This window comes from Diplotaxodon limnothrissa, linkage group LG5 (assembly GCF_057381915.1).
Source record: "Diplotaxodon limnothrissa isolate DT_005_m linkage group LG5, D_limnothrissa_male_GT1.1, whole genome shotgun sequence".
NCBI classification, from domain to species: domain Eukaryota; kingdom Metazoa; phylum Chordata; class Actinopteri; order Cichliformes; family Cichlidae; genus Diplotaxodon; species Diplotaxodon limnothrissa.
The window spans coordinates 33,961,303-33,982,221 of NC_140600.1; the positions used below are offsets into that span (position 1 = coordinate 33,961,303).

General features: G+C 41.2%; 1 protein-coding gene across 1 annotated transcript in view; it reads right to left on the reverse strand.

Annotated features, from left to right (window-relative positions):
* The window catches only part of nav1b (neuron navigator 1b), a 50,056-nt gene extending 29,597 nt beyond the window's left edge, over positions 1–20,459 (reverse strand). The window contains exons 1-3 of the mRNA XM_085353461.1: positions 19,582–20,459; positions 13,936–14,038; positions 11,463–11,822 (exon numbers count right to left, since the gene is read on the reverse strand). Of these exons, the coding sequence (XP_085209587.1) occupies positions 11,463–11,822; positions 13,936–14,038; positions 19,582–20,314 (1,196 nt within the window). The 5' untranslated portion in view covers positions 20,315–20,459. The remainder of the gene's footprint in view (positions 1–11,462; positions 11,823–13,935; positions 14,039–19,581) is intronic.
* Between the last annotated feature and the right edge of the window lie 460 nt (positions 20,460–20,919).

The window sequence follows — 20,919 nt, forward strand, 5'->3', positions numbered from 1 at the left end:
ATTGGTTTAATTTACAAGGACGTGTTCCAATGGAAATTTTCCACTTTAGTCATGAGATCAGGGTGATCTTGATGTATATTAAGTGTGTCTTGGTGTAAATTTGTTTTGGAGTCCCTCTTTTCTCTAGTATCCAACAACTGCTGAATGGTGCTTATTGTTCATATAAAACTTCAGAATCACTCATATCCACTGACTTCAGTGCTAACAAAGTCAATCGTAGAGCTGAAATAAATCTTTTAAACATGCTTACAAAAGGACTAAGAATTTAAAAAGACTATGTAAACAGATATTTCTATACTTTGACTTCTTTTTACATTAAGGAGAAGATTATCATGATGAATTTCCTTAAAGATGTTTAACTTCTAAGGCCTAGTTGGAAAAAAGTCATTCCAAGGTAAGGCTTGAATCACTGTGAGTGCAACCGCAAGCCCACAATGACACAAGGACCTCCACTGAGGCATGGGTAGCCTTGAAAAGCCTCCCTCCCCCTTTCATTGGCAGAGGTGATGATCTCACCAGATCTCAGCTCTGTAAACCTCTCCAGGAGGTAACAGCTCTATAGACCAAGAAAGCCCCACACACCCTGTCCACATCATCAGTTACAAATCAGTTCAGTGTGTGCCTAACAAAAATCATTTACATTTGAAATGCAGTAGCAATACACTTTATATGCAACATGGCAATAAATCATTGCTAATTTCAAAAAGTGGAAAAAACAAATATACAGGACATGCAGAAAAAAAAAGATTTTCCACATTGGGGAATATTTCAGAGCCAGCTTGAATGGGATTTTAAAGGACAGTGGGGGTTTTTTTGTGAAAAATAAACAGCTATACTGATGTCAGCCTGACTCCCAGACATAAAGGCATCCCTTAAAATATCTTTAGCAGAATGAGATTCAAACCTGAGAAAATCTTGTCTTGTCTGTCTCCTTCTTTTCATATCCGTGACTCTATCTACTGAAAAGAAGCTTTTCAGTAGATAGAGAAGCTTCTCAGACTGTGGCCCTTTGCGTTTTGCTTACAAACAACATGAAACATTTTGTTTAAATACCTGTTGGTTTGGAGTCTACAGACTGGGACACAATGAAGGCTGCTTCTAACAGCTTGGACGAGTTTACGGACACTGTCACCTCCTATATCCACTCCTATATCCACTTCTGTGAGGACAGCATTGTGCCATCACGCACCAGGGTGAGTTATAACAATGACAAACCCTGGTTTACTCCTAAACTCAAAAAGCTGTGGCTGGAAAAGAGTAAGGCGTTCAGAAGCGGAGACAGGAACTGCTACAGAGAGGCCAAGTACAGGTTCACTAAAGAAGTGGACATTGCCAAACATCAGCACTCTGAGAAGATGCAGCAGCAGATCTCAGAGAATGACTCGGCCTCTGTGTGGAAAGGTTTTAGGAATATTACAAACTACAAGCCTAAAACCCCCCACTCCACTGATGACTTGCTCTTAGCCAACACCCTTAACAACTTCTACTGCCGTTTTGACGAGCCATCAGGCAGCCTTCACACCTCCAACGACCCCAACAATAGAGGCACTTTGGACACTAATTCCCCCACCTCTCCCCCCTCCATAGAGCCATCACCACCTTCAAACTGTTCACCTGCAACACCCGCCCCCTCACCCCACACAAAAGAGGATTTCACACCACCTCCTCTGACCACAACTCTTCATATTCATGAAGCAGATGTGAGGAAGCAGTTTAGGAGTCTGAATGCTCGGAAAGCTCCCGGCCCAGACGGTGTGTCTCCTGCCACCCTCAGACACTGTGCAAACGAGCTGGCCCCAGTGTTTTCTGGCATCTTCAACTCCTCACTGCAGGCATGTCATGTGCCTGCCTGCTTCAAGTCCTCTACCATAATCCCTGTCCCCAAGAAACCTAGGATCACTGGACTAAATGACTACAGACCCGTGGCTCTGACATCTGTGGTCATGAAGTCATTTGAGCGCCTAGTTCTCTCCCATCTCAAGACCCTCACGGCCCCCCTCCTGGACCCCCTGCAGTTTGCATATAGAGCCAACAGGTCTGTAGACGACGCCATCAACATGGCCCTACACTTCATCCTGCAGCATCTGGACTCCCCAGGAACCTACGCCAGGATCCTGTTTGTGGACTTCAGCTCTGCCTTCAACACCATCCTTCCAGACCATCTCCGAGGCAAGCTTTCCCAGATGAATGTGCCTGATCCCATCTGCCGGTGGATCACTGACTTCCTGACGGACAGGAAGCAGCACGTGAGGCTGGGAAAGAATGTCTCGGACTCCCGGACCATCAGCACCGGCTCCCCTCAGGGCTGTGTTCTTTCTCCTCTGCTCTTCTCCCTGTACACCAACTGCTGCACCTCCACCCACCAGTCTGTCAAGCTAATCAAGTTCGCAGATGACACCACCGTCATTGGGCTCATCTCGGACGGGGACGAGTCTGCCTACAGGAGAGAGGTTGAACGTCTGGTGTCTTGGTGCAGCCACAACAACCTGGTGCTGAATGCCCAGAAGACAGTGGAGATTATTGTGGACTTCAGGAAGCACACAGCCCCACTCCCCCCCATCATCCTGACTGACACCCCCATCACCTCTGTGGACTCATTCCGCTTCCTGGGTACCACCATCACCCAGGACCTGAAGTGGGAGCCCACCATCACCTCCGTCATCAAGAAAGCCCAGCAGAGGATGTACTTCCTGAGGCAGCTGAAGAAATTCAACCTGCCAACACGGACGATGATGCAATTCTACACTGCAATCATCGAGTCCATCCTCACCTCCTCCATCACCGTGTGGTACGCTGGAGCCACTATCAGGGACAAACAAAGACTGCAGCGTGTTGTGCGCTCTGCTGAGAAGGTGATTGGCTGCAGACTCCCATCTCTGCAGGACCTGTACACCTCCAGGACACTGCGGCGTGCAGCCCGGATCTCAGCTGACCCTTCTCACCCTGGACACAGTCTGTTTGACCTGCTCCCCTCAGGCAGGAGGCTCCGGTCCATTCGCACCAGAACCTCTCGCCACAAGAACAGTTTCTTCCCCTCTGCTGTTGGACACATGAACAATAACCACATGATTGTCCCCGCCACTAACACATGACCCTATGCTGTGTCACTGCATCATTTCATGTTTGGCACTGATCACCACCTGCACTCATGTATATATCTTTCTACGTAGCACTCATAATTCTTATTCTCATGTATATATCTCATGTATATCTCATGCACATATCTTTCTTTCTACATAGCACTTTAATTCTTATTGTCTGCACTGAAGCACCGCAGCAATTTCCTAATGTTGTAAACCTCAACATCTGGCAATAAACCCATTCTGATTCTGATTCTGATTCTGGTTACTTCTAAACTTTCCTTTCAAATAGCTAAACACTGATGATTATTTTGTTGCTTAAAATAGTGAAATGATCTGAACTGTTTACGGTGCAAGAAAGACGTGTGTTACTCACATCTCCTGTTTATCTCAGCCAGGCCACAGTGGTAATAAACAAGATGACATCCAAAAAGCCTTGAAGTCATGTTTGTGCTGTAGAGTAACAGCTGTCCGGCACTGATAACCACATGGCATGTGTAAGAAACATCCTTTGTACATTTGCTTACATGGAAAGTTATTGAGTAATTATGCCACCATAAGTATTTACAGACTCATAAAGTGCAGATTAAACCCATTTGAGAGAAACGCAGCACCTTGTTTTTTTACTGAGGCAGAAAACCATTTTCAGGATTCGACCTCTACTGTTGTGATATTTGATCTAAATCATTTGTTCCATATTTCTCTGGTGCAGTAAAGTGTGTTGCATTGTGCAAGACTAAAAACTGATGAGAAATGAACAGGTTCTATCTCTGTCAGTGGCGAGAGGTCTCTTCAGTTTGAATTCATCAGTAAAGACTGGCATCCAAATTAGTAGCAAACTGAATAATGTGGATGTCATAATAAGAGTTCATGTAAGTATTTTCCCCCTGAGGGAAAAGAATATGTAATAAACCATCAGCAGCATAAAGTATGCGGACAGGTAAACAACTGACAATTTAAATCTATAACAGATCCAAAGTCTTTTCGAAGGGTTCTCATTCTCAACTAGTTTGGTCCCATTCAGTCAAAACAACATTACTAATGCCAAAGTTTGTTTGCTCTTGGCCACAAAGCCATTTCGAAGTCAGCATTATGGTAGCTTTTCATTATAAGTCTGCACTGTATCCAAGTAGGTGAACTCAGTAATGGTCAAAGAGACTGATAGAAATAGAGCTGAATGAAAGCTGTGTCCAGCAATGTGGTGCAATGACATTTGATTTCCAGCAGGAGGCACAATGATTTCAAGCTGTGCCTGCTATGGCTACAATTTAATGTACATGCTCTGCAGCTGTGTTTTAAAATGAGGCACCACTTGGCATTTAGAAAAAAGCAGGACTTTGATTTTGAGACCTTTGATGGCGAGAAAGAGCCAACATTCCTCTGTTGTGTGCGTTCAGCTCAGAAGTACAATGTGGGAAACTGCTTTAGAAAGACAGCTCTGTGTTCAGTGATTTATGTCTGCTTAAATATCATTCATTCAGATCTATAGATGAAAAAGCTATGCATCTCAGATCTTCACAGCCCCCAATTCTGATCTGTATTGAGGTTGACCATAACTACGCAAATAGGACTGGGCAGCCTTCGGCACAGAGCAGTGGCACATCAGTAAAGCAAATGGGCCTGGGATGCATCACTGACCGTCTCAGAGACTGCAGCTGACCTATCTCTTCAGATCCCCAGAAAATGTATTTGTCATCGGATTATTGGACTGGAAAATTAATGTACCATTTCCATCGACCTCATAGGAGACTTCCACCTCAAAGACACGGCAAACAATATAGACGCCACACCTAATTCTGAGGTTTTCAGTCCTCTTGGTGCCACATTTACAGCCTGATAGTGTGGAAATCTGTGCTGTGCTGGTATTATGACATTGTATTGTTTCATTGTGTTGTCCTGCACTCTGTTTTTAGTTTCTTATTAATATGGCACTTAACTCTGATCTTGAACTGCTTACTGTCTGAGTAATGCAACTTGTGTACCAGGAGAGTTGAACTCTTCAACAGTCATATTCAAAAGCGGATAATCTGACAACTCCCACTCTGAAAAAATATATATAGTGGGGAATCACAGATTAACAAATGCCATAAGATTCCCGTTTTTAAACATACCGTTGTGGGGGGAAAAACGTTGATGTATCACATTTTCCACTTGGGGCTGAGTTTAAACACCGTCTGAATCCAAACTGTGCACCCAGACGACCACACGCAGACATGATACACGGATGAGTCATCGTCCCCGGGTGTTGCAATAATCGTCCATTATTCACATGGCTGAGGACGATGGTGAAGGTGGAAGTACACTGGTGTTGGGGGAGTCAGTATGTTAGTGACCAAACGAGCTCCATATTGACCCCAGATGCGTTCGAGCTGCTGACTTTGGAAGAATGAGTGCACTATTTATCTGTCCTACTCATCAGTAACACAAAAGACAGTATAATGGAGATTGCTTTTTTCCATTATTGCCTCCCTGTTAACCATTTTGAAACAAATTCAAATTAACTTAGCTTAAAAATGTGTGTAGTAGACAGAATCAAGAAAATCAAATCCCTTTTTATTGAGCTCTAGCCCATAAATGACAAACTCCAAGTGCTAGCTCACTAAACTGTAATACCAGCAATGCCTGTGGGGAACCAGAATAGAAAAGCCAAAGACCAACTCTTGAGCAAATGTGTTTAAGTGGGTTTTAAAAAACGTGTTAGGCCTCAACTGTCGAGGAAGCACTTGGTGACAATAGAAAGGTCCAGCCCAGTCGGGAAAGTGAAATTGAATGCAGACTAGCATGGGCATCTATCCAGGATCAGAGGACTGCAGCAAACCCTGTGCGCATTAGAGAATGTACTTGCCGACACACATAGTTTCCATAAAGCCGTGAAATGTTTTAAAAATTAGAAAACTGCACTCACTTTCACACACGCCAAGCCTTTAACCATGGAAATGGTGTTTTTATCCCACAATATATAGCAAGGCAAAGATAGCAATGACATATATTCAGTATTTAAAAGGGCCCAAAGGTCCGAAAGAGGGGGGAAAAAAGCTAAAAATATTGTTCCCCACATTTATTTTCATAGTAAATCACGGTTATCATCCAATAATGCAAACAGAAATACAAACAATGCCCTTTCATACAAGCACCTGTCCCCCAAAAACGCCAGATATAAAACAATCTGGTGGTTATCATGCTGTCTTTACATCAGCTTCTCGTTGTCTATCGATTATTCTCTCATTTTTTCTTTGCATATTTCGTTCACCCTTTCTTGCCATATCTCAAACAAACCAGCACAGAATGCACATACACATCCTCCACACATACATCAAATCAGCAGCTATCACACTGACACACAAGGCAGTCCCATCACTGGGTCAGTGGAAGACGGTTGCCATGGCAGCACATCCAGAGCCATGTTGCCGCATGATCAGAAGGGTGATGCTGCTGAACCAGCCCCCTTTCTCTGCTCTGCTCCAGCAGTAATAAAGAAAGACATTATCACAGGACAACGGAAAGAGATAAACTATTATGTTACTCTTGTTTTCAGGACGCCGTATATGAAGCAACTCTAATGATATTGTGTTATTTATGAGGTTACAACATTCGATAGATTTGCCCATTTGCTAATAAAACCATTTATGTACTATTTATTCAAGTCTTATGATAATGTTAACAGCAATGGCTTAAAGCAGGGAAAATAAATTAATCACAGAAATAACAGTGTCCTGAGTCTGTTACAGCTTTAAAGCATTGAATACTCAAGAGCTTACTGCTTTGGTTTAGTAACTGCTTTAAGTGAAAAGGCTTTGATAAACTAACTGTACATGCCCAGCATCAAGCAGCAGACAGATCAAAATGAATCTGGTTGACTGAGTTATGATTCCAAATGATGGCTGTGTCTGCTGGATGATGTATTTGCCGCATTGCATTTGATGTATTGATTTTATTTTAATGTGTTTACAGCCTCCTTATCTATTCCTGAAAAAAACAAAGCTAATATAGAAAACTGTATGTGTAAGAGCAACAAATAACAACTGGCACTTAATATTTTTTTTTCAAAAGTTCAAAATGAGTCTCCTGTTATGTTATGGTTATGTTTTATTAGAGGTGAGGTATCTCACATTTTCTATTTCTTATATTAAGAGACTGAGGAAAGGCATAAAAAGCTTTCCTTGTCAAGAAAAAAAAAAAGACAGAAAAAAGAAAACTGACCTCAGATTCTTGTGGTTATCAGTAGCTCATTATTGAATTTAAGTGCCCTTTGCTCTACTGTAAGAAAAAAAATAATTTGAAAGCAGTCGAAAGGTTAAAACCTATTTGCTTTTCTCCTCTTCCAGTTTAAGGTTTTCAAACTGTTTATCTTCTGACAAAATACAAAAATGAGGCTTTATTTATCCCATTACATAATTTCTTTAATGAGCATCTGTATTCGACATGAAAAGCTTGCTTACATGAATGCTTACATACACTACAGCTGAATGTCTGTAAAACATCAACCATAACTAACTCAACACCACTAAAAATCAGACTGAATGCTGAACAGGAGTCATAATGTAAATACCAGATACGGAAACAACCGCCATCAATATAATGTGATTACTGGTCCACTCATAAACCAGCCTCTCAAAATATGGCTTTTAACGGGATGATAGCATATAAGTGATGGTTAAAAACTGGCAATATGGTGTGAAGAAGGCAGCCGCAGGAAACATTTATGATTCCTGACGTGGTCAAGCCTAAATAAGAAGCCAGCTCAACACACTAATGTAAGCTGAAACACAGCAACTCACTTCCTGAGTAGTGCTAGTGAAATGAGAAAAACTCTTGTTAGCTTCACTGCCAGCCAACATTTTAAGCAGACATGGAGTCTACTGAGGACAAAATGGAAAATGATGTACAATTTTGTTATTACACTGTATGTAATTATGGCAATTTTAGTTGTAACTGAATGTAAACATCCTTTTAGGAGAGAACAGTCAAGAAGAAAACTTGCAGAAATGGGAAATGGACTGGTACTTCTTTACCTCTACTAAATTTTGAGCACTCAAAAGTCTCATTTGCGCAATCACACACACATTCATACAGTGCTTTTATCTATACCTAATGGAGAAGAGGAGGTGAAGACAAGATCTAAGTGCTTTCAGGATTGCCATCTTGGTGTTCTGAAACCAGATGCGTCGAGTGAGGGTGGATTTGGCTAAGAAACACAGAGAGCATGCGTGTCCATATGGTAGTAACTTCAAAATCACAAGGTAGGGCCTCTTTAAAGCTCAGCCTGCTTGATCATTCTTTTTGACCGCAATTTATAAAATTACCTCATGTTTTAAACAGCACCTGAAACTATTAACTGAGATGACAAAGCAAGGAAGCTGAGGATGATTAGAAGATATGCTTCACTTTTCCAGGATACTCTGAGTGTCTCTTCTTCACTCACATTTTTTCAAGTGTTTATACACCATTCTGCATTTAATCATTAGTTATTATTAGTTTCTTGCTCTCTTCTTCTACTGTCTTTTTTTTCCTGTCTTCATGGCAGGTGGGTGCCCCTCCCTGAGCATGGTTTTGCTGGAGGTTTCTTCCTGTTAAAAGGGAGTTTTTCTTTCCCACTGTCACCAACTGCTAGGGAGTCATCTGACTGTTTGTATTTTCCTCTGTATTCGTTTAGGGTCTTTAAGTTACAGTAAAAAGAACTTTGAGGTGAATGTTGTTGCAATTTGGTGTTATTTAAATTAATTAAATTGAAGTAAACTGGATTGCTGAGCTAGAGATGCTAGACTTCATTGTTCCTATAGGGCTCAGAAATCCAATAATGCCATTCCATCTCCTTTGTATTAGTGATTTGACAAAAACGATGGATTAGATCACAGCAAAGTCTGCCAGATTGTCTTTGTTCCACAGAGTGTAAAATATCAGTGTACAAACATTGATTATGAAGTGTTAAGTCATTAATATTTCATTAACTGTAGGTGAACACTGCACTGTTGGATGGCTTAAGATTAGAATGGTGACAAATAGAAGCAGCAGAACTGTACCTGTATATCCCCAGATCGTCTTGTTTGTCTTTAGAGAGGGTATGTATCCTTTCTTTGTAATTAAATTAGGACAAACCAGCTTATGATTAGGTTACATGTTGCAGCTTTCTCTCAGACTTCTCCTGTCTGAAGAAGGCTGGAGCTGATGAGGAGACTGACTTATGTATCAGGTTATTGATGATGAAGACACACCGTAGCAGTGATAACGGTCTTTGTGAACATCTTATGTAAGCAGTGCTCCCTGGTGTCGATTAATCAATATCCATTACACCTTGACCAATGTGCTGCAGTACCATTAGACTAGTTAGTCTTAACAACATGCCTTTTGTTTTATAATTTTTACAGTTGACTCAGTTTTCCATTTCTAGCCCATTTCTCTTGAGCCTTCAGGATTTTCTTTACATGATCTAAGTATTACATACTACAACTGCATTAGTGATTTGACATTCTCAATGTGCCATTCATATTTAGCTGATTATATGGGTGCTCATTTCAGATCAATACGTTTTATGAAAATGTAAAACTGGGGCCTTACTGAAAGGGGAGCAGAAATGGCACCTCTCCTTACAGTCGATTTTCAGTGGGTTTCCATGGTTACGCGGGAGGAGCCTGATCTATTTTCAAGAGCTGGTAGCTTCTCAATGAGCTGAACTGTAAGTGTGTGACAGGGGATGTGGAGTAAATGCAAATGCATCACAGAATACTGTAAAAAAAATTAATAAATAAATAAATTAGAGCATGTGCTGCAGCGCCTGCTTCAGAAACTGGATTAGCTTGTTATCTACACCAAAGGGTGTTGGTATGTTTATGTGGCACAATTCATTCTTGGTATAGAGCACTAGCACCCTATTATTTCTGCAGTCACGTCCAAGCCAACAAACCAGAAGGATTTCAACCTTCCAACTACAGTATAAGCACGGAAGTTAGTCACGTTAGAGAGAAAACAGCGCAAAATATTTCTGTTTCCTGGTATGTTTTGTAGACTGAGTGACCTGTTATTACGCATAACAGGAGGCATATCCATAGCATGCTTTGGGTATAAATGGTAAAAATGCTCTATGGGGACCCGTTTTTCCCATCAAGAGTTCTTCCAGTCACCTTGAAAGCATGTCTAGGGATTGCTGACTTTGGTGGCCTAAAACAGAGAGCATGATGAGGCATTCTAAAACTAGTGTTACATAAAATGATTAGCATCTTTGCTGCCTGCGGTGTCAAAAAGCAGAGGTGACGCTCTCCGCTCACCTCTCTAATGAATTTGAAACACCCCAGCAGAGCTACTGCAGCGAGAAACAAGGAGAAATACAGGGCAGATTTAAATGGACTTTTTAGTGCATGGATGTTACTGTGAGGAATGGACCCATTTGACATAATCCCCGTTTAATCCTGGCCTTATCAACTTTATGCTGTTTGATCATTTTTCACCTCTCTCCTTCAAATTAACCATCTATCTTTACTTGTGAAGCCAGTTCTCCATGTTAATTTCATTTAGCCCTGTTCTAGTTTGCATTTTCTTCTTCTATGCTCCAATTTCTACTCATCTAAACTGTGCCTCACTTCCTCTCGTCTCCTTAGTGCACATAGTAAGAACGTGACCTGGCATGCAGGGCCTTTGGAGTGCTCCAGAGAGCTTAAGTCCCACTGCATGTGCAACCGTGATAAAGCTGCTACACTGGAGAAGTGTCCTGGATTCTTCCCCTCTCTCTCACGCTCACTGTCAGCTGTCAAGTTGTGAGTGGGAATTAGATAAAGAATGTAAGATGAGGGAATCACGGAAGATGGAAAGTGAGTGAGAAGATGAGCAAAAAAACTGCACAGGTGCAGCTTTCTACATATGTCATCGGAGCTATTTAGTGCACTTGTTTATACTGTTTACACAGAAATGAGGGAGTGTTTACTGTGTGACTGAGAAAGCCCCAGATAACTTCTCTCCTCAGTGATAAAGTTAAAAGAAGCTTTCCACACAGTCAGCAAAAACAGGCTCAGACAATGTCTCGGGCAGTTTGAGAAGTCCTTAAAGTGCAAGAAATACCAAACATGTCTATAGAGATTGCTGATGAAAGCTCTCTGATAAGCCTGCCAAGCAACATCAGGCTCCAGCAACAAAGAGAAATTCATGATGTCGACGTGAAAAGTTTCCTTCATGAAGGTTTTTTTTTTTTTTGACCAGCAAAATATGCACACATTTGCAAATGAGGACTGATAGTATCAGGTAATGTCCAGCATTTCAAGAAGAGTGCCTACTTATTAAAATGCAGCTGAGCTTCTCATTGACCTTCCTTAAGTCAAAAGATGGAGGACAAACCAGTATGCACCATTTGCAGCAAACTATTGCTTCATGTTCTCATTTTTTAAGTGCTCTTACCCGTTAGCCAGGTTGTCATCATCATCATCTGGCAGGCTCTTCCCTAGAAGGTCAGTGTCACTCAGGTAACCAGACTTGAGATCGGGATCATCAACATCAAGGCTTTCTATGAGCTCAATACGAGACGTGCTGTTGAGTCGACTGGAGCAGCGAGCAGGCATTGTATGGGCTGTGTACTGGGAACCACTCTTACTTCCCTGGTATCCGCCACCTGTGGAGGATGGGGCATCGCCAGCTTGAAGACGAGGGCTGGCCTGGCCGTGGCGCCAGGAAAGAGGTGATGAGCGGTTGGATAGGCTGGATATGCTGCGAGCATTGGTTTCATCGCTGTCATAGCCCACATTACTGCTGTCCAGACAGCTAGAGGGACACACAGGGAGAGGGTCAGGGTGGTTTACAAACATGTTCAAAGCAATTGGTTAAGAGTCTTGTCCCGAAAGAAACATAAAAGAAAGACTCCAGATGTGCACAGCACACCCAGAAAACTTCTCTCTTTTTTCTTCTGAGTTTCTCTTCAAAGAAACCAACAGTGGCATTCAGTCGCTCTTGACCTAGATACACCAGTTGTGTTGTATCAAGTTCAGGGAGTAAAACTAGAAAAGATGCTGCTTAGGAGAAGACTAAAAGACGGATAAATTGCTATCTCTGTGTTGCATTGCATATAGCATTTCTCTCTCTTCTCTCTGTTTCTTCAATATACTGCTTTTGTGTACCAGGAAGTATTCCAGGATAGCAAGGACTCTGCTTTTCAGGACCACACACAGGAAATATTAATAAAATTTTTCTCTGTTGTAAGTGGGTCAGAATTAGAAACGTCCTCCAAATGGCTAGGAGCGTCTACTGTGTCTGTCGATTACATAACGAGATGAACCGAGTCACCCAAATAAATATTGCAGTGCCCACGACCATGCAAGTATTTTTATCCATTCTTCGTGGATAATTCATCAACCTGAAGGCTGAGAATTTCTGCATTTGTCAGTGACTTTAAAATACTATGATGATGAAAATTACAGGACAGTCCTGCAAGCAGCCATTAAGTCTCAGGTCAGTCATTGATTAACTGAAGCCCTTTTGATAGCTGCCTAAGAAAAATTTAGCGTGCAATCGCACAAATGATTATTTACTATAATCACAACTCTTTGTTTAACAATATGTTTCAAAGAGGTTGAGCAGAGTAATTACATTAAAACTAAAAAGCTTTAAAGCAGCACTTCTCAACTTTCTGGTATAATAACAGCCATCACTAAACAAGATTAAGTTTATGAGCCAAACAGCCTCTTTAAACATCTAAGACAGAATAGTATCGCCCTGTGATAGTTGGGATAGACTCTGGATGGATAGAACTGAAAGCATTAGTGCTAAACTTTTCCATATCTGTTAGTCTCTAACTCCGTCAATTATTTTGCAGGTAGTTTATAATCAGTGCCATGATGCACATGTGGGTGTTTAGAACTAAATCTTTGTTATAGATAAGACATAAGACATTACTTATCCAAGAGAGTTTTAAAATATAGAGGCAATGGGTTTGGTGTTAAAATTATGTAAGAAGAAGGAAGGTAAGAAAATAGGGAAGGGCTGCAGCATTTTTTTAAACATGTGGAAACATAAATGGAAATGCAGCACATAAGGCAAAAACAGATTGTACAGGTCAATAATGCTGAGGTCTGGACTCTGGGGAGGCTAGTTCATGATTGTATCTTTCTGTTTAGTTATGCTTTTATTTTTTTGGCAGTGTGTTTAGGATCACTGACATGTTGAAAAATGAAGCAATTTCTAATCAGATGCTTTCCAGATGATATTGGATCAAAATCTGGTATTTTATAAGACCAACACCTTTGGGTGAAATGCAGCACTAAACCATGACACAAATGCAATTATCTGTACAGTTATCTGTAGACACTGACTGTTTTATTTCTCCCCTGACCTCCTCCGTACATACTGACAATGATTTGATTGTCATCAAATTGCCATTTGTTTTCATCACTCAATGTGACCTGTTGCCACTGATTTTCAGTCTAGTATTTGTGTAATTTGTTATCCCTCAGCCCTTTCTCATTGTTTCCCTTGCTGAAAAATAACTTGAGAAGATTTTTGGTAACACTTTAGCAAACACTCGCTGGATCAACTGAAGGTCAGTCTAATCTCTCTAAGTCTTATCTCAGGTTTTTTTTTTTTTTGTTTCTCTGCTGTAGATAGTTTTTTAGGCCTGCCACTTCTTCTTTTGTCCTCAAAACTGCACACCATGCAGATATATGCCACCAAGGATAACCTTCTTGGTGCAATAAACCAATTTTCTGTTATCTTGTTACCAAGTGGCAACACTGTAAGCAGCCACAATACAACTGCTTACACGTGATTATGTTATGTATCAATCCAGCAGGGTCTAAGTGTGTTTTTTTCACTTTAAACTGACTTTAATAAATGGATTTATCTCATAATTTTATCAATACATGTATATATATACTTTACTTACCTATGGCTCATCTGGGAGCCCCGCAGACTTGTCATTGTATCTTCTAAATTCTGGCGTAGGTCAAGGACATTCTGCACAGTCCGCTTCCTCTGGGACTCGGGGTCTGTGGGTGAATGATGCAGAAGCAAAGGTTATAAAACATTTAGACGATCACAATAAAAACCAGACACACGGTGTTCTGAGCTTAGTTTTTAATGTTGAGTCATCTCTATATGCATGTTCTTCCTTTTATTATTTGTATTTGGACTACTGTGACCTGCATCCTCTGTGTAAGAACATCTCCCATGCTTGTTCGCATCATTAAGCAGACAAATGTTACTCCATAGGCAGCTTCACCATGGCAACCCCTGCTCTACCCCCCACTGAACTGATGTGGTACAGCCTAAAAATGCACCATTGGAAGGCTGCCATTGACTTCGACCTGCCGCCAGGGGGATTCATGCCACACCAGGATCGCTTTTACTTTCTTTCTAGAGATTTTCTGATCTGCTGAGCATTACCTCAGAGTCACTCGGTTCAAGTAATACAGCTAACTATAAGCTGAACTGCAGCCAGAACAGTTTCAGTGAAGGTCAGCTTATTTGGACTATACTCTGTGCACTGCAAAATATAGAGTCAGTGGGTTGTGACCGTGTCAAATCAATATTACAGTACAATTAGGAGCGCTGTTGTGGTAGCTGTAACAAACGAGAGAAACCCCCTGTCACACAAATGCAGGAAGTTGGGATTTTCCCCAGCAATGTTGAGGCAAAAACCCTCAGGCAGAAAGAAATTAATATTCACTGTATTAGCTGCAAAAGCTGAAGCAGTGTAAAAGTGTAAAGTGTGTAAAGTGTGCGTGTTAGTCCCCATAGGGAAATAGTTCCTCTGCATTTAACCCATTCACCCAGTGAAGCAGTGGGCAGCCGCCAGTGCAGCGCCCGGGGAGCAGTGTGTAGGGACGGTACCTTGCTCAGGGGTACCTCAGGGTAGCGGTTCAGTGGAGTCGAACCCCCGACCTTCCGATCATGGGGCCACCACTCTACCTACTGAGCTATCCCTGCCCCTCGCAGAGGCGAGGATGTCAGGGGACCAAAAGACAAATCATATGCTCGTCTCATAAGTAGATATTGAACTAAATCAGCAGAGCACACAGAGAGTGAATTCTAAGCCTCAATTTGAGTTTACAAATTGAAATGCACTATTGTGATTTTTGCAAGTCAAACTAAAGCCTTGTTTACTTTGCCACTCTGAAAAAACACTGAGCTTTCTGAATGGTGTGTTCTTCGGGGTTCTATAATATACAGTAGCTACATATGTTATCTGCAAAAAAAGGACAACAACTAATTTATAAGCACACAAGAGCTGGTCCAGAATGTCCAGAATGAAATATTGATTTCATCTTTAGTGCTATTCTGACAGAAAACTGTCTGGCTCTGGTAGCATTTTTTGAGTAAAGATTGCAGTGCAGCTGGAATGCTACAGTACAAACTGCAGCTAAAGTCAGCCAAGAATTCACTCCATTGTTCCCCATATAAAAGATACTCAGCAGTTCTTGCTATTGCCAAAAGAAAATAAAAACATTTTGGACACTTTTGAACACTCATTATTTTTCATTTTATTACATACATGTAATCATCTTCTTGCACAATTGCTAATCATTGAGTGTTTATAATCTAAAACATTGCTTTGAGAGATTCCTAGCAGATTAGACATGGATTTCAAATAAAAATGCTATATAGTCAACATGCTGTTCTTTATCTGTTTGTAGTCTAGTGGCCTTCTTCTAAACACTATACTCTGGGAAAAGCATAGGTTTCACGTGACCCCAAATAGTTTTAATATATTTGATATTATCAGAAAGAAGATTAATATCTTGAAATTGCAATGCTAACACAAATATGTCCTTAATATGAGATCAGCAGAGGTGTCCACTGAGCAATGAATCTTTTTGTCATATTGCATTCTTATTCAATCTTCTCATTTCCTTTGCGATTAATTCTGGGGGAAACACTTCAGCAGGAATGCTAGACACAAAGTGCCCATGTGAATCACATCTGCTGTGAGTATTAGATTTATGTGTTGTGTTCTTGTTTAGTAGTGGTGTGGTACCCTGCATTGCAGTTGGATGGAAAAAGGGAAACTCAGACAGAATACTGAAGCAGATCTGAAATGGGAAAGTCCTATGAATGATGCAACATCTCAGGAGATACTCCATATACTCACAATGTAGGAAAAGATAAAAGTTTGGAAAGACTCATTCTAAAATAGCTAGAGGTCCTCAGTAATTAACCTTACAAACACTGGTAGATTAACAATAAAGGAACCGCATGTTGCACCAAGTCACCAAGAAATACAACAGCAGGGTCTTGCAGTCTTCTTCAACCTCCACATTTCACTTTTATGCCTGTTCAGGGGGTTAAATTTCACATGGAAATATAAGAACTGGACAGAAAGAGGAAAAAAAGGTTTTTGCTTTAGGGCAAAAAGGAAGGGCAGAATCTTTTTGCAGCTCACATGAACCTTCTTATTTCAAAGGCAGATGTAGTAGATGACAACTGGAAAATATTTATCTTTCTAAGAAAACATGAACTGTGACTAATGGTGCAAAAAAAAAAAAAAAAAAAAAAAGGTTACCAGTCATTGTTAAACAATCTATCTTTGTGGAGTGGTGAAAATACATATAACCATTTAATCTCTAGTTCCTACCTTTTCAAAATATTGTGTAAGAGGAAAAGTGCCTTTGCTTCTTCATTTAAAAAAAATTAAAAATGTATAAAACACAGGTATGTGCAACAGAATATTGGGGCTACATTAAGAAAAAAATGTTAATCTTTTTGAGATTAAAATAGAAGTTTTGAGAAAAGTCCAAAGTCAAAAATATATTTTGAGAAAAAAGTCTAAATCCTATTTTGTGAAAGTCAAAATTTTGAGATTACAGTTGTTGTTTCAAGACAAAGTCCCACGGCTCCTACACCCTCTACATGCCTTGTGTAGAGTTTGTGAAATCGTACTTCAGAATCAGTTTTAGTGGTGGTGATAAGTATAAGGGCACTGATAATATGGTGCAGAAAGCTGCATCTGGTCAGATGGAGAAACCACACAAACATGAAGAGTTGGCAGTTTGGTACAAAATGAAATAGCTGGCAATGGACAGATGCAAGGATACCAACACTTACACCCTCATGCAATAAATAGGATGGACGTTGTATCACATGACAGCTGATCAATTTGTCTACACACAGCATTTTTTAGAGGCTATAGCAGCCGTGGCATTTTGTCTTGAAACAGCAACTTTGATCTCAAAATTTCTACTTTATTCTCAAAATGATCAATACAATTTTTGTTTTTCTTACTGTGGCCCTAATACTCCTTTCTAAGTATGAGATAACAAGTGTTTCCCACTATTACACTAGAAATACCACCTTAAAAGAAGTAAAATGAGAATGATAATGTGGCCTTTAAAAAGTTACCCTCATGATAACCTGTGTAAAAGTGAACTTCTCTGACACTTGCGTGCCTCTGTAGCTTCAACAAAAAAGGCAAACATAACCATAATCTCTAGATCCGCTGTGATAGATATAGACCACTGCTTCATTTCTGAAGATCTGGCATGACAGATTCCAATTATGACAAAATGAGATTTGTTCATCCCCATGTTGTCTAGGGTAGATGGGTTTTATCAGATGTATTTCTGTCTGTACTACTCTACTATTTTGTGGACTTCTTGTATGTGCTTTACTTTGAAAATAATGTAATGCAACTGATTTTTTAATTTATTCCTGCTCTATTCCAAATTCTGCTGCTCTGTGAAGCTATTCTAGATCTGAGGAGGGAGTTTTTTTTATGTATCCATGTGCATGAAACCTTGCCTTGTGATGAGGAAGTGGTATGTACAGTAATGCTCCAGTGTCCTGCACAAACATAAATGGTTAAATTAATAAATTACCCTATTAACTAAGATGACCATTCTTGCCCTATTGGAAAACAAAGAGACCCACTATACTCATAAATAAATGCATCCTTTCAAGGAGCTCATAACGAGAGATGCTGCTGATGCAGAGCACATTAACCAGGCCTTGAATGTACTGCAGACATGAAAAGAAATATTTGTAGTAACAGGCATGTTCACTGTAAAAGTTCTGTAAACTGGTAAAACATAACATTCTGTTATAACTCTGACACTGCTGTCTTCAACCCAAAACAATGACATTACTACTGTAACATGAAAATATTTTTTCTCAGTTTCTTGCTTATTAATTCTTCTTCGATGCTAAAACTTAAATGTCTTTCCGTGTTTCCATGTATCCTTTTTCTGGAAGGCTATTTTTCTTTTCACAGTTCATTAAAATGATAAAACAACTTTTTCAAAAATGCCTTCCATTTGAGCCAGAGGAATACAGAAATATCAGCCTCAAGCACTGAGCTGCAAATTTAAGCTAATAAAGCAGATATGGGTGTGGTGCCGAACCTCCAGAACTCTTAGCAATTTTGGTTGTGGCTCCACAGTTAATTACACAAAAGGGATTCAAGCAGCTGACATGTATAATATCCAGCACAGTATAAAGTTCCCACTGGTCTCTGCAGTATGTAAGTGTAACCAGTATGAATGATAAATGTCCACATACTAATGAAGCGTGGATAACAGATCGAATCATTACAGATGTGTTCATTAAGACGCAACAGCAAACATGATGATGTTGAGTTGAATGGAAGAAGACATTCTTGCTTGTCTGTCAATGTATATAAGAGCAAAGATTAGCAGTTGTGAAATACACACACTCCAACATGCCATTTTATACATCTCACGATTAGATTTGGTGTTCAGTGCATCCAAATTAGATTATAATTAGATACACAACACACCTGCAATTAAATACAAAGCTATCTATTTAGAAAATAAACAAATACAACATCTAATCATCAGAATTATAATCACCGCTATATTATAATCAACACCTGTATTAATCATAAAAGCTTTCCCAATACAAAACCTGACCTACAACCTCCACAGACAAAGACATTTTCTTTGCCATTTGCAGTGTAGTAGTACACTGGGTGGAAGCCGTCTGTCAGTGCTCTGCAGATGAATGAAGCTGGGAGGAGGCTAAATGTGTGTCTCTGTGCCTAAAAGGAACTTAATATGGCATGCTGTTATTCCCATTTCTGGTTTTTGGAAGCATATGTGGAGAAGCTGATGGACCCTCGAGTGCATCTGCACATGTTGCCATAAATGAGAATCTTTCGGAAGGAGATCAGCCTGTTGGTAATAATCCACAACTCCCCCAGGCCTAATGCAATCAGGCAGCAATGTTATGACTACAAGCGAAAATATTTCACACGCCCAAAACCAAAGCACATAAACCTGAGTAGCATGCTAGAGGAATAAGAATCATTTCAGCTTCATGTTAAAATGCTAAACAGTGCCTGTATTCAATAAAATAAGAGTAGCATGCTTTGCAAGCATGAAGATGTCTTTGTGCTTCCCCCCCCCCAGTTGGTGAGCTGTGTAAAATCCGTTCAGGGGAAATGTGGATCGGGAGCAGCAAGCAGGTGCCGTGTGGTGGCTGTTTCAAAGGGGGGCGTGTTGCAGATTTGGTTCATAGCACATCGTATTTGAGAAGCCCAGTGGTGGCAAAAGCATTAGGGCTTCTTGGCTGTACTCACCTAACATCTGACTGAAGAGCAGCTGCTCCAGGTCACCCAGCACTGTCACCACCAGCTCTGGGTCCACTTTCAGGAAAGGTTTGTCTGCTCCTTCTTCTCCTTGACCCTTGGCACTGCATTCCCCTCCAGCTCCAGCTCCAGGTTTCTTTCCATTGGCCTTTGCCTTACTGGACAGGATCTCATCATCTGATTTTCCATCCTCAGGTGCTTTGCTCAAAGGCTTCACTTCAGCGTAAGGACCACGAGGTATGCGGCTCTGCTTGTTCAGGGCAGAGGGAGCAGCCAGAGGGCTAAAGGGCTTGGGTTTGCCTTGGAACAGTGAGTGTTCAGATTTGGATAGGTTTCGGGAGAGAGGGGCACCCCCTCCAGCACTGCTGCCACCCCCTGCTGTCTTTGGCTTGCCCGTTTTGATCTGCCCTGTTCCAGGCTTGGCCATGTCATCACACCACTTTGGCTCATAAAGGTGTAACTTCTTCTCGGCGTCAGTGAGCACAGCCAGGTTTGTCATAGACCTCTGTTTGCGGAGATTAGAGGGCACTGGTATCCTGCCCTCAGAGCTACCTGCCCGGTAAACCTTTAGTTCTCCCCTCTGTGTGCTCTGGGGCACTCCAGACTTGGCCCTCTTAGCTGCCATACCAACTCCTTTGCCATCTGCTTGGCCGTATGCCTTTGTGCTATCCGTCCTTTCCATCTTTAAATCTCCTTCTCTGTCCTTCACACTATTTCCAAGCATTCCTCCTGCATGAGACCATATCAAAAAGCATCAGGAGGAAGAAAACAGGCTTCTACACTTCCTTCTCTTTGTGCAAAATTATATATAGAAATGGTCCATTTAAAGCAATCCTGCAGCCTTTCCTTCCTCTGTCTCCCTCTGTCTCCTTTTCTTCCTGACAGGCTGCTGCAGCTGCAGCTGTTGCAGTGCTGCCCAGGCGCTCCCTTTCTCTCCTTCCTTTCAGTCCTCCTTTCCTCTTTTTTCCACAGTCCTCCCTTCAGCACACCCTCATGCCGCTGAACCGCGCAGCAGCAGAATGACAGCGGCGGAAGACGCAACAGTGCACCCTCCTCCCCTTGCTCTCTGCTGCCTCTCCCTCGCCTCCGCCTTCCCTCCCATCCTCCCTCCTCCTTCCCTCATTTTTCCTTCATTTAAAGATGCTTCGCTGTGTCTCAGCAGAATATGTAAAATACAACAGAATGAGGAAAATAGATCATGTGCGGCTTTTTTTAAACCGGCACAATTTTCCTCTAACACAGCACGTTATCGCACCATCTCCTCTGGTTCCTTTGTTCTTCCCCTCCCCCTTCTTCACTCACTGTTCAATACTCTTAACGTGGTGCATG